This window comes from Nicotiana attenuata, unplaced genomic scaffold (assembly GCF_001879085.1).
Source record: "Nicotiana attenuata strain UT unplaced genomic scaffold, NIATTr2, whole genome shotgun sequence".
Lineage (NCBI taxonomy): Eukaryota > Viridiplantae > Streptophyta > Magnoliopsida > Solanales > Solanaceae > Nicotiana > Nicotiana attenuata.
Genome location: NW_017670809.1, coordinates 48138 through 61609, shown reverse-complemented (window position 1 = coordinate 61609; position 13472 = coordinate 48138). Strand labels below are relative to the sequence as shown.

The window sequence follows — 13472 nt, the reverse complement described above, 5'->3', positions numbered from 1 at the left end:
TTTTTTTGGTCCTTTCTAGTTTGTTAACTAATTCTAACACCAACCTAATAGCATACAAGTCGTTGTAGTATAGTGGTGAGTATTCCCGCCTGTCACGCGGGTGACCCGGGTTCGATCCCCGGCAACGGCGCCTACCCCCTTTTTGTTTTTAAAATAAAAACAAAAACCTAGGAACACATTTGTAAGAAAAAAAAAGTTGAAGTTTTCTTTCCAGAACTGGTGCTTTGTTGTACCCTCATTTAGATCTTCCTTTCATTTATGCAATGGTTGATCTAAGCAAATTCAAGCCATATGCAATGGACTCTGAATGCTCTGTGAAAGCGATTTCATCATATCACTCAAGAACAACTGGCTTCTACAGATAAAAAGAATCAAATAAAAACAGTTTACACGAAGAAAGTAGAACCAACAACAAACATTAAGTTAAGTAATTGATTTAACCAAGTTCATGCCTATTTCAATTCTTTGAAGATTCTAAATGTCAAAATAATCAAAAGTTTTAAATATATGGTCGTAGCATTGGTGGTTAATGATTGTAGCAGTAAACTGAAGAGCAACTCACAAGACGCATTGGCTTATCATCAGCATGGAAATGAAAGGTGATGCCAATGATTTCCTATAACCTTTTGGGAGAGAGAAATTCAAAAGAACAACCGAACTGAACTACGCATTTGTCTCCCGGAAACAGCCTCTCTACCCCTAAGGTCTGCGTACACTCAACCCTCCCCAAACCCAACTAGTGGGATTCTACTGGGTTGTTGTTGTTGTAAGTTGTAACCGAACTACTGAAGTGCCCTTTGAGCAGCTAACTTACCGGTTCAACATTGTCATATATTTCAAACAACAAATTTGCAGAAAGAAATAAGTATCAGTTTCCGTGTCAAGAACTTTTGGAATAACACATCTATAAATCTGCTAACCCAATTCAAATGCAAAGATCCCAGTGAAAGAGCCGAAACCAGAACAGAGAGAAGTTAAATCATTGCCCATCAGGTTAAAGACACGAGACTTTCTATAGTAATCCTGACTTGGAAAATACAACATCAACTAAATGACCAGTTAAAATACACTCATAGTGTCAGCATATATAAGTTAAATCAGGCAATGTTTCAAATTATATCCTAGAAACGTGTAGAAGCTGAATTATTCATAACTTCAAGATAAATTTCTTTTGGACACATTAAGTGAGAAAAATGGATGTTGTATATGTATTCTTTGAATTAGTCTTTGCGAGTCAAAAAACACCAACCTTTGTGGTGCTATACCTCATTGAGATCCTAACTAATCTACTATACAAGGCGGATCTCCGATATACAAAATTGTGAGGCCTAAAAAAAGAAAAAGAAAAATGATCTCAACTATATTCTTAAATCCTAAACTGAGAAGTGATGCCAATGAAGATGCCCTCTGAGTAGGGAATGGTGACACCGCCCATAGGATGATAAAAGCCAAATTCTTCCTCGGCTTGACTAAGCAAATCTTGAAATGAAGGCTGGCTCAAGTATGATATGGGAATTACAAATCTCTTCCTCTGCTTCTCCCCAACATAAACAACAAAATAGCCCTTGGGAACATCAAGGGATGTTGAGGACTTCTTCATTATACGAGGAACACGGATAGCCATGGATTTTTATTTAAGATGAGCAAAGGATTAAAAGAAGAAATACTAAAATTCTGAAAGCTTTGAGTAGTTTTCTAGTTTTGTGGAGAGCTGTGGTGGTGTGAAACTTTTCAAAACATGTTTATATAAGCAAATGGAAAGTCATAAAATCTCATGATTTTGTGGTGAAGAGCCATTTGGGTTGAGCATCAGTGAAAGACAATGACATACCAATAACCACATGGTCCTGCCTTCCAACTAATTGACATGATTAATTACTTTAGCTCGTATAAGTTCAGGAACAATATGTCCTACCATTTTCTTATGCATGGAACAAAGGATCTCATAGAATCAATTGCATAAGAATGGGTGGTCCCTTATGATGATTTGTGTCTGGAACACTATCCATTAGGACTAAAACATACCCCATATACAAATTTAGTGTCCATCTACGTCAGTACTATAAGAGAAAACAAGTCAATTATATCTCAAATTTCAGTGGTGAAGAGGCATTTGTTGCGTTGTTGATTGACAATAGCAGATGAAGTATCACATGGTTTTGTTTACCAACTCATTATCAAAGTATTTATGATTTTAGGCTATTGTGCCTGAAGATCAGTAGGCCTGACTGTTTTTATGACATGATAGAAAACACGGGATCTTTAGAAATCAAATTGATAACAAAGTATTCATATCTTGAGTCCATCTAAGATCAAGACATCAGGCCCTACCTTTTGTCTGAAGTTGGAACATAGCATGCCTCACAACCAAATTGCTAAAGAAAGATGTATCCTAGAGTGATTATTCATGTCTAAATATAAACCTATACATTTCTTGTCATTAAGATGGTTTTGTAGTAAGAATTTATTCAAATAAAATGGAATATCCATCATTAGAACCAATAGAACAAAGGAAAGTGGGATGTTCCAGCTTTCCAGGTGCTGTCTTGCTTGGTCCTGAACTTAATCCAAAATATTTGGCTACTCTTATATCATCTATTAAGAATGTCACAAATTTGTATATGGATAAATACAAATTAATCATGTGCCAGGAACCAGATTTGAACTGGTGACACGAGGATTTTCAGTCCTCTGCTCTACCAACTGAGCTATCCCGGCAAGGACTCTTTCCTAAGATTATAACAACCAAAACACCTGATCTGAGGAATGCTAAAAAGAACCAACATCTGATGTACATGTCATGTACTGACATACAAATTTGATTAATCTGGGAATTCAATTATGTGTAGGCTTTGGGCAACAAACTTATATAGCAAGATTTTAAAAATGAAAGAGGATAAAGGGGAACTTTAGCTCCTGAATTTTGGGTGATTTCATCATAGTTTGCTCAATCTTTCTCTACTCTCTTAGCTAATATGTTAGATTATTATTTATCTTTATATTTTCTTTCTTTATTATGGCTAGCTAAGCTTCTTAAGCTAGGATTGTGAACCCCAAGTGTGGTTATGTTTTTGGGTTATTAATATTAGTTCCATATTTGATTAAACTTTGTGTTATCTAATTACTCCATGCATTATTGATTGATTTTGTGGTTGCAAGCACTAAATCCATACTTAATTTGCTTGTTCTAACTTGGAAGAGTGGAACTTAGCTTAGGTACAAGATAATTCGTAAGGAATTAATTGGACGTCACCACTCCATCTGTCCCATTTTATGTGACACCCGTTCCCTTTTAATCTATCCCAAAAGAATGACATTTTTTTTTATATTTAGAAACAATTCAACTTTAAGCTTCTCATTTTACCCTTAAGGAGATGATTTATAACCGCACAAATATTTGTGGTTTGTTTTAGAACTCAAGTTTCAAAAGCCTTTCTTTCTTTCTTCTTAAACTCCGAGCTAAGTCAAATATTATCACATAAAAGGGGATCCAGGAGTATACAGTACTAGAAGGCAGAGCTGTAAATCAGAAGAGCAACTCACAAGATGCATTGGCTGATAAATGAACATCAGCATGGAAATGAATGGTGATGTCTTTTCCCTTGGTATTGTTTTATATTTTGTTGTCATTTTGTATAAGCTCGGGGAAAAGGAAGTCTGATTCAAAAGGAGAAAACAGAAAAGTTAATAATCTATTGGTCCTGATAATAATAAATCTTTTAGACGGGGAGTTGCCTTAGAAATGGTTTGGCATTGTCAAGAAATTCAGAGCAGTGTTCTTGACAGGAATTTCATCGAACCACACGGCGGCTCTAGGTAAACAATGACTTGGCACGCAAATCAACCAAAACAGAGAACACATACACGCTTAAAACAAACCAGAATATTCATGTAAAAGGGCGTGAATCACTTGGCCCAAAGTCGACATTTTGAACACCCTTTGAATGCACAGAAGAGAAGTGATGGAGAGCAAGAGCATGGAACTTAGTTTGGCAAAAATGGTTTTAGAAAGCAAAGGGATTTTTGGGCTAAGGATCTTGAAGAAGCTGGTTAGGGTCAGTTTTTTCATTTTTAAGTATAACCATGCAACTCACTGGTCCAACTAATCCAGATTTGAGTCGTGAGCTCTATGGTTGCATTTGCAAAGAATAAAAAGACCCACCCATATGGATTTAACTTATATACATAAAACAGGCCGTAAAATTCATTTTAAACTATCAGTGTGTATGTATATATGATGCATCAGTGTATGTAAAGATTTTGAACTACTCATGCTAAAGGTTCTGGAATAATCAGGCCCATCTTTACGGCTTGTTTGGATGGTGTTATTTTTAATACAATATTATTTTGATTGTTACTTAAATTTTATTATATCATATTGTTAAATCCGTCATTACGTAATGTAACAACCGATTTGCTGTGCTCGCATCATTACCTTGTTTTTTCTCTCATATTGCCCTTCCTTATTATTAAATAATCCTATTTTATCCCTTACCTTATCTTTTTATATAATAATTCTACTCTGTACTTTACTTTTTCTTTGTAATATTGCAAGTTTATTCTTGATGAATAGTATAATGTTTGGATAGATAAGCTAAATTGTTCATCCATTCAAGAAAAATTTCTTTCGGATACATTTGTAGCAAGAGAAAAGAATTAATGTTGTATTTGTACTCTTTGAATTAGTCTTTGCGAGTAAAAAACACCAAACTTTTTGGTGCTAAGCCTCACTTAACTTCTAATAACTAATCATCAACTGTACAAAATGGATATCCTGCTTTGTATACAAAAATTATGAGACCTATAAAAAGAAAAATGATTCTCAATTATGTTCTTATATCCTAAACTGAGAAGTGATGCCAATGAAGATGTCCTCTGTGCAGGGAATTGTGACACCACCCATTGGATGATCGAAGCCAAATTCTTCCTCTGCTTGACATAGCAAGTCTTGAAATGCCGGTTGACTCAAGAATGATACGGGGATTACAAATCTCTTCTTTTGCTTCTCCCCAACATAAACAGCAAAATGGCCCTTTGGAACATCTGTTGAGGACTTCTTGATTATACGAGGAACACGGATGGCCATGATTTTTTATTTAAGATGAGCAAACGATGAAGAGGAGAAATACTAAAGTTCTGAAAGCTTTGAGTAGTTCTCTATTTTTGTGGAGAGCTGTGGTGGTGAGAGACTTGTCAAAACATGTTTATATAAGCAAATGGAAAGTCATAAAATCTCATGATTTTGTGGTGAAGAGCCATTTGGGTTGGGCATCAGTTAAAGACAATGACATACCAATAACCATATGATCCTGCCTTCCAACTAATTAACAAGATTAATTACTTTAGCTCATATAAGCTCAAGAACAATAGGTCCTACCATTTTCTTTTACAGGGAACAAAGGATCTAATAGAATCAAATGCATAAGAATGGGTGGTCCCTTATGCTGATTTGTGTCGAAAACACCATCCATTAGGACTAATACATACTCCATATACAAACTTTGCGTCCATCTACGTCAGTACTATAAGAGAAACAAGCCAATCAGACTTAAAATTTCACTGGTGAAGAGGCATTTGTTGCGCTGTTGATTGACAATAGCAGATGAAGTATCACATGGTTTTGTTTACCAACTCATTATCAAGTATTTATGATTTTACGCTATTGTGCCTGAAGATCAGTAGGCCTGACTGTTTTTATGACATGATAGAAAACACGGGATCTTTAGAAATCAAATTGATAACAACGGGTGATTGTCCTGTAATTATTCAGGTCCGGACCACTTGTTCTGCGATTAGAAATAATTTACTGCAATATCTGATTGGTCCCTCAAGCTAAGGTCATTATGTAGGATCAACTTTCCTGCTTAGGATTACCGGAGTTATTTCAGAAAATTTTCCAAACGGTAAAGGGCAGAAATGTTTTCTCATTATTAACCTGTCCCCATGTCTATAGTTTCCGAATTTCCATTATGAGTACAGATGTTATATCATATAGTTAATTAAGTTGCATCTGTTTCAATCAGTAGCGGAAATGTTGAAGATCTTGAATCGAATAAGAACAAAGAAAACCGACCAACAAGTTCAGATCTGCATCTGCGGTATGGCCATTGGACGCAAAAGCTTAAATAGAGCAGCTCTTGAACCAATGATTATGTATTGACCACCCCAGGTGTAGGATCATTTCATTTAAGAAAACAAACTCATCCATTCTGTATTCTTGCCATAAATAGGATTAACAACATAAATCAAACGATAAACTAATTTTGAATACCACATACTCGGTGAGTGTTAACTAGTAAGCAGGGAGCTCTGCTTGAAAGAAAAAGATGTTTTCACGCTCCTAAGCTACACAAGTAATTGGAAAGTCAAATGGTAAACATGGAAGCTCTTATCACATCTTCAAAATATTTTTTCTATTGCTAGAGGTGCACGTACAAAACCAAGAAAGTTGAGCAAGAATATTTATATTGCAACAAAATATTCCATCAATATATGGAATTGATTCGAACCATAGAAGTAAACATGTTCATTACTTCAATTTCTATTGAAGTAGAAAAATGTGTCCTTAGTCATGAGAATAAAGGATTGACATCCATTGAATATGGAGCTAAATTCATTAGTCTACCTAGTCAGAGAGTGCTAACTTCAAATTACTGTTTCTTTTCACTCCTGAACTATACACTCTGGAGATCCTACTTAACAACTTCACAAAATTGTGTAAGCAAAAACTGGTGACTGGTTAATTTCCTTCTCGCTTCCTCAAGCGAGATGTGAGATCAACGAACACATCCTCACTGCAAGGAATTGTGACACCACCCATAGGATGATCAAAGCCAAATTCTTCCTCAGCTTGACTAAGCAAGTCTTGAAATAAAGGTTGACTCAAGAACGATATGGGAATTACAAATCTCTTCTTCTGCTTCTCCCCAACATAAACAGCAAAATGACCCTTCGGAACATCTCCAGCTTTAGAAGACTTTTTTATTATATGAGGCATACGGATAGCCATGGTTGTCAAGTTCAATATAGATGAGCAAATAAGGAACAGAATTAGTAAGGACCCTGAAAGGAGAGAAAAGCTTTCTATGATTTTAAGTTTTGCTGAGTGATGTTATTGTAACCCTTCTTTATATAGGCCAATGACAAGTTATAAAATCCTACCTATGTGCATAGGCATTCTGTGGACACCAGCTAAAGACAATAGCACCTGAAGTGTCACACGGTGGAGAGAATAGCAGATGAAGTATCACATGGTTTTGTTGTCCAACTCATTGTCAAATACATATACCCATTGCTGCCCTACTGTTTTTCATGAAAAGATAGAGAACGCAGGATCTTTAGAAATCAACTTGATAGCGTTGAGTAATTGTCAATACAGGATCTTTTGAGATCAGACTGATAATAACAGGTAATTCTCTTGTTTTGATGCAGGTCTGGACCACTTGGTCCGCAAAATTTACTGCAGTCTGATAACTTATTTGGTCCCTCATGCTATAGGATCAACTTTCCTGATCAGAATTACCCGAGTTATTTCAGCAGATTTTGAGAAATGTTTCACTAATTGTAGAGAAGAGGAAATGTTTACTGGCTATCAACATGTCTGTGTCTATGTTGTGCAGATCTCCACTAAATTATGAGTCACTCATAACCTTATTGACGCGAGAAATTTGAGTAAATATTCAAGAAAAGTATAGATATTATTCTTTCAAGACTAGATTCTAGTTCATTCCGATTAGAAAACCATGAGAGTTGAGAAACAAAATTTCTACTGCAATGAATTGATTACATCAATGTATGGAAATAGAATGGAACCAAGAAAGTAAAAAGGTTCATTACTTCAATTTCTGTTGAAGTAGAAAAATGTGTCCTTAGTCAAGAGACAAAAGAATGGCATTACATTCTTGATGGAGCTAAACTCATTAATCTACCTAGTATTTCTTCTAACTCGTGAACTGTACACAATGAAGATCCTGTTTTACAGTTATACAAAATTGTGTAACCAAAAAGAAAAAGGGGGGCTAATTTCCTTGTCACTTCCTCAAACGAGATGTGAGATCAACGAAAAAGTCCTCACTGCACGGAATTGTGAGACCACCCATTGGATGATCAAATTCAAATTCTTCCTCAGCTTGACTAAGCAAGTCTTGAAAAGTCGGTTGACTCAAGAATGATATGGGAATCACAAATCTTTTCTTTTGCTTCTCCCCGACATAGACAGCAAAGTGGCCCTTGGAAACATCTCCACTTGTCGAAGACTTCTTAATCATACGAAGAATTGCCATGATCTTTTAGTTTTAGTAAAGAAAGAAAGAATTACTAAAGAACTCAAAAGCAGAGAAAGCTTTCAAAACTTTCAAGTTTGCTAAGAGTTGTGGTGGTAGACACCTCTTTGAATATGTTTATATAGGCAATGGAAATTCATAGAACACAGCTGATATGTGTAGAATAAGAATTTGTGGGCACCAGCAGAAGACAATGTCACTGAAAATCACATGCTTTTGTCTTCCAAATATTAATAACTTTGCACTATTAGTTCAAGAACAATAGGCCCAACAAGCATCTTTCACTGAAGAAATCTTTAAGAATAGATGAAGCCTTGAGCTAAAGAGGCCAAGTGCTTCTTAGCTTTGTCCAAACTTAGTGCAAATTAACATTAGGCCTTAATTCATGGACAACAGGCCCTACCTTTTCTTTGAACTTGGAACAAGAGTATCCTTCAAAATCAACTTGCTAAAGAGGAATTGTACCATGTGATTATTTATGTCTAGATACACATCCCCGAAAATTCATAGATGTTAATATGGTTTTGTTATAAGCATTATCCTTGAGGAAATAAAATAATTTTCTATCACCCTAATTTCCAACTTCCAAGTGCTTCTTAGCTTAGGTCCAAAGTATGGGGGTTCTCCAATTTCTTTTCACTTTTCAGTAATCATTATTAGCCTCATTTCTTATAACTAGTATACGTACCCGCGCGATGCGCGGATTGTAAAAACAATATATTAGCATGATAATGTTGCTCTTAATTATTTGCTCATTTGAATTCTATTGAATGTATGGTAAGACAGTAGTAGCTTTCTTGAAATGAGAGATAAATTGTGAAATATTCCAAGAGTTAAAGTGATAAAGACATTCGTAAGTGTACTCTGGCCTGTGAAAATATGCAATACAAATGCAAGAATGCAAAATGAACAGAAAGTAAACAGTAATGTTAGTACTAATTTGTATGCTTCATTCTCATTATGGTTAATTCAGCTAACTGAAAACTAAAAACTTTACTGTATTATTACACGACTGTTGAACTATTCCAATTGTATCCAAAGATGGAGCTAACACTCTCAAGATTGTATATGACTGTGGTTTCTTACATCTCTACTTCAATAGATGTAGAGATGAACGAAGTGACATCAATAGCTGACTATGAGCAAATAAATGCTGCCTTAACTCCAAGCTTGGACGCGAAAGTGAGATAGCAATAGGAAAATATAATAAATATAACTTTCACAACTTCCAACGATTTCAATCCATCAGATTATTGAAATTTTAGATTGTGATGTGATGTTTTTTATTCAAGCAAACTTATCAATTAGTAAAATTTTAGATTGTGATGTGATGTAATGTAATATATAAGTGAATATATATATATATATATATATATATATTCAATCAAATCTCTGTCATATAAAATAAAATTTAAATAGAAGGAGTATCTCTCTTTACTCAAGTTGCCTGATTCCAGACCACTGTTTATTCAAGGGAAATAAAAGAGGTAAACATTATTTTTTCCTCTAAAAAATGTGAAAAATCAAATTGCACCCTCAACTTTAAACTGTATTATCTCCGTCCTATTTTAATACCCTCTAAAGTAACCTGCACTACCTACAGATATAGGCGAATCGAACATGACTTCAAGTCATTTCCCTTCTTTTTCTTTTTGCTTTTTCTAAAAGTTAGTAATTCCGTATATTAAAATAATTCAACATCATTTCAGAAAATATGTGCTGTGTGATATGGGAATGGGCAGACTGACTACACCTTTGGCTCTTTATTTAGACTTGGTGTCTGTACCCTGCGACTCAACATACTTTTAAAATTATGAGCTCAGAATTTGAATATCTACATAGCTGTCTGTTTATAGCCTGTCGAAAGTTGACATGCTATGGATTATTCTACATAGGATTGGAACTCTTTTGTTAATGTTACAAGACTTGATGAAGACTTTGCTTCATAATTATATGACATGCAAATTGATATTCGTGTTCAGACAATAATGCTTTATCAAAATAAAATGCTTGCAAATATCAAACAAGTCGTGTTGTGAGTCAAAAAGCACCAAATTTTGTGGTGCTATGCTAAAGTTAGCTTCTAACTAATCAACACGGATCTTTTGCTTTGATATACAAAATTGTGAGACCTAAAAGAGAAAAATTATGTTCTTAAATCCTAAAGTTGAGAAGTGATGCCAATGAAGATGTCCTCTGAGCAGGGAATTGTGACACCGCCCATAGGATGATTGAAGCCAAATTCTTCCTCTGCTTGACTAAGCAAATCTTCTTGAAATGAATGCTGGCTCAAGTATGATATAGGGTATCACAACTGCTTCTCCCCAACATAAACAACAAATTAAAATGGCCCTTTGGAACATCTGTTGAGGATTATACGAGGAACACGGATAGCCATGATCTTTTCTTTAAGATGAGCAAAGGATGAAGAGAAGAATTCTGAATGCAGGGGAGCGCTTTGAGTAGTTTTCGAATTTTGTGGTGGCTACATGTTTATATAAGGAAATGACTAAGTCATAAAAATCATGATTTTGTGGTGACGAGTCATTTGGGTTGGGAACCAGTGAAATATTAATAACCACATGGTCCTGTCTTCCAACTAATTGACATGCATGATTAAATCGTATAAGTTAGAGAACAACAGGTCCTACATTTTTCCTCATATAGGATTTCTCAGAATCAAATTCATAAGGAATGTATGGCCCTTTATGATGATTTATGTCTAAAGCACTATCCATTACCTCTGTGTCCACTTTTATAACAACTATAAGACAAAACAAGTCAATCATATTTCAAATTTCAGTGGTGAAGAGGCATTTGTTGCACTGTTGATTGTCAAACATTTATGATTTAAGGCCATTGTGACTGAATATCAATAGGCCCACTGATTTCATGAAAATATAGAAAACACAGGATCTTTAGAAATCAAATTGATAACAACAGGTAATTGTCAACACAGGAAAATTGAGAGTTTGAATTCTACAACACTACAGTTAGAAATAAAATTTACTGCAATATCTGACTTGTTTGGTCCCTCGTGCCAAGTCATTGTGTAGGATCAATTTTACAAATTGGAATGGAAATGTTTCCATATAGAAGAGAACAGAAGGCTATTTACATGTCCTTGAGTCTATTTCCATTAAATTATGAGTCACAACCTTGTTATTGCCAGAAATTTGTCTTGAGTACTCAAGAAAAGTACAGGTATCATGTCTTATTATGGGCAATTAACTTACATTCGTTTTAATCAGCAGTGTAAATGTTTAAGATCTTGGGTTAAATAAGATCAGAAAAACTGATCAACGAGCTCAATAAGGTCATTGGACACAAAGGCAGTGGTAGCTTTTATCACATCTTCAAAATAGCTTTTTCTATTAGATTCAGCTGCAGTTAGAAAACCAAGGAACTTGAGCAAGAAAATTCTCAATTGCAATGAATTATTCAATCAATATATTATATTGAATGGAACCATAGAAGTAAAAACTTTCATCACTTCAATTTCTTTTGAAGTAGAAAAATGTCTCCTTAATCAAGAGACAAAGGTATTACATCTCCATTCAACACTAGTCTACCTAGTCAGAGAATAGTAACTTTCCTAATTCTAACTTCAAATTACTGTTTCTTTTTAAGTCCTCAACTGTACACTCTGGAGATCTTACTTTACAGCTTTACAAAATTGAGTAGCAAAATCTGGTTGATTTCATTCTCACTTCCTCAAGCGAGATGTAAGATTAATGAACAAGTCCTCAGTGCAGGGAATTGTCACACCACCCATTGGATGGTCAAAGCCAAATTCTTCTTCAGCTTGACTAAGCAAGTCCTGAAATACAGGTTCACTCAAGAATGATATTGGGATTACGAATCTCTTCTTCTGCTTCTCCCCAACATACACAGCAAAGTGACCCTTGGGAATATCTCCACATGTGGAAGACTTCTTGATCATTCGAGGCATTCGAATAGCCATGATATTTAATATTAATATAAATGACAAAACAAAGAATGACTATGTACCGAAGACTTCAAGAGCAGGGAAAGCTTTGAATACTATCAAGTTTTGCTGAGAGCTGTGGTGGTAGACACCTCTTTGGATATGTTTATATAGGCAACTCATAGAACACAACTGATATGTGTTGAATAGGGATATGTGGGCGGTGGGTGGGAAGCAGCAGAAGACAATGGCATTGTAGTATCACATGCTTTTGCCTTTATGCTTTATATTAGTTCAAGAACAACAGGCCCTACCTTTTTTTTATAAACTTGGAACAAAGCATACTTCATTGTGGAACTTTTAAAATAAGAAATGGAACCTTGAGCTTATTTATGCCTGGACTACTCGGATAAAACATAACCCTGAAAACAGAAAATGTTATCAATTACTGTCAAAAACGACAAATTAATGTTAGGCCTTAGTTCAAGGACAGCAGACCCTACCTTCTCTTTGAAATTGGAACAAAGTATCCCTCACAATAAAATTGCTAAAGAGAATTGTACCGTGTGATTGTTTATGTCTAGATACACATCCCTGAAAATTCCTAAATTTGAAGATGGTTCTGTTTTAAACATAATCCTTGAGAAAATAAATTTTTTATATAACCATAATTTCCAACTAGTAAACTGGTGTCTCAAAAAATGCTCATTTCTTCTTAAACTAGCAAACTTTGAAGTCTTATGATTCCAAACATATCAAACAATGCTGACAGCTTTGCATGTGGACACTGCTAAGTTAGCTTGTATATCAGCCTGCAAGTAGGTCCTTAAGTCAAAAATGTTAATAACTCTTTAGATATGAGACATATGAAACAATATCTTATATCCTGACAGGAAATTCTCAAGTTTTGGTTAAATAAGAATAAAGAAGAAAAAACAGATCAAAATGTGGATCTGCTGTAAGGTTAGTAGACTCAGAAGCTCGCGAATTAGCTGAAGGATGGTTACCTTGAATAAAGAGACTCATCCTTTTATAAGTAAGATTATAAACGTCATACACCTAGCTGTGACTTGAAAATCAGAAATTCATTTGAGCACATTGTTAACTAGTGGTTGGGAATATCTTAGGAAAGAAAAGCTCATTTGCCTTCATAAATTCCCATTGTAAAAGGAAGACTTAGAGCAAGCATGGTGGCGTTTTATCACATTATCTAGTTTTTCTAACTGTAGCTTAGTTCTATGTAAAATTCTAGGTGTATTCAT

General features: G+C 34.9%; 2 protein-coding genes and 2 non-coding genes across 4 annotated transcripts; 1 reads left to right on the top strand and 3 right to left on the bottom strand.

The window, feature by feature from the left end:
- The first annotated feature begins 58 nt into the window (after positions 1-58).
- TRNAD-GUC lies at positions 59-130 on the top strand. The gene has a single exon. It is a non-coding gene; the product is annotated as a tRNA-Asp (tRNA).
- A 2515-nt stretch (positions 131-2645) lies between these two features.
- On the bottom strand, positions 2646-2718 carry TRNAF-GAA. The gene has a single exon. It is a non-coding gene; the product is annotated as a tRNA-Phe (tRNA).
- A 2028-nt stretch (positions 2719-4746) lies between these two features.
- On the bottom strand, positions 4747-5180 carry LOC109243535 (auxin-induced protein 15A-like). The gene has a single exon (XM_019410478.1). The coding sequence runs from the start codon at positions 5084-5086 to the stop codon at positions 4835-4837; it is 252 nt and encodes an 83-aa protein (XP_019266023.1). The 5' UTR covers positions 5087-5180; the 3' UTR covers positions 4747-4834.
- A 6573-nt stretch (positions 5181-11753) lies between these two features.
- LOC109243532 (auxin-induced protein 15A-like) lies at positions 11754-12373 on the bottom strand. Its single transcript, XM_019410476.1, has one exon. The coding sequence runs from the start codon at positions 12244-12246 to the stop codon at positions 11989-11991; it is 258 nt and encodes an 85-aa protein (XP_019266021.1). The 5' UTR covers positions 12247-12373; the 3' UTR covers positions 11754-11988.
- Between the last annotated feature and the right edge of the window lie 1099 nt (positions 12374-13472).

Coding starts and splice junctions, on each gene's coding strand:
- LOC109243535 (XM_019410478.1), bottom strand. CDS start 5,086: ATGGCCATCCGTGTTCCTCGTATAATCAAGAAGTCCTCAACAGATGTT.
- LOC109243532 (XM_019410476.1), bottom strand. CDS start 12,246: ATGGCTATTCGAATGCCTCGAATGATCAAGAAGTCTTCCACATGTGGA.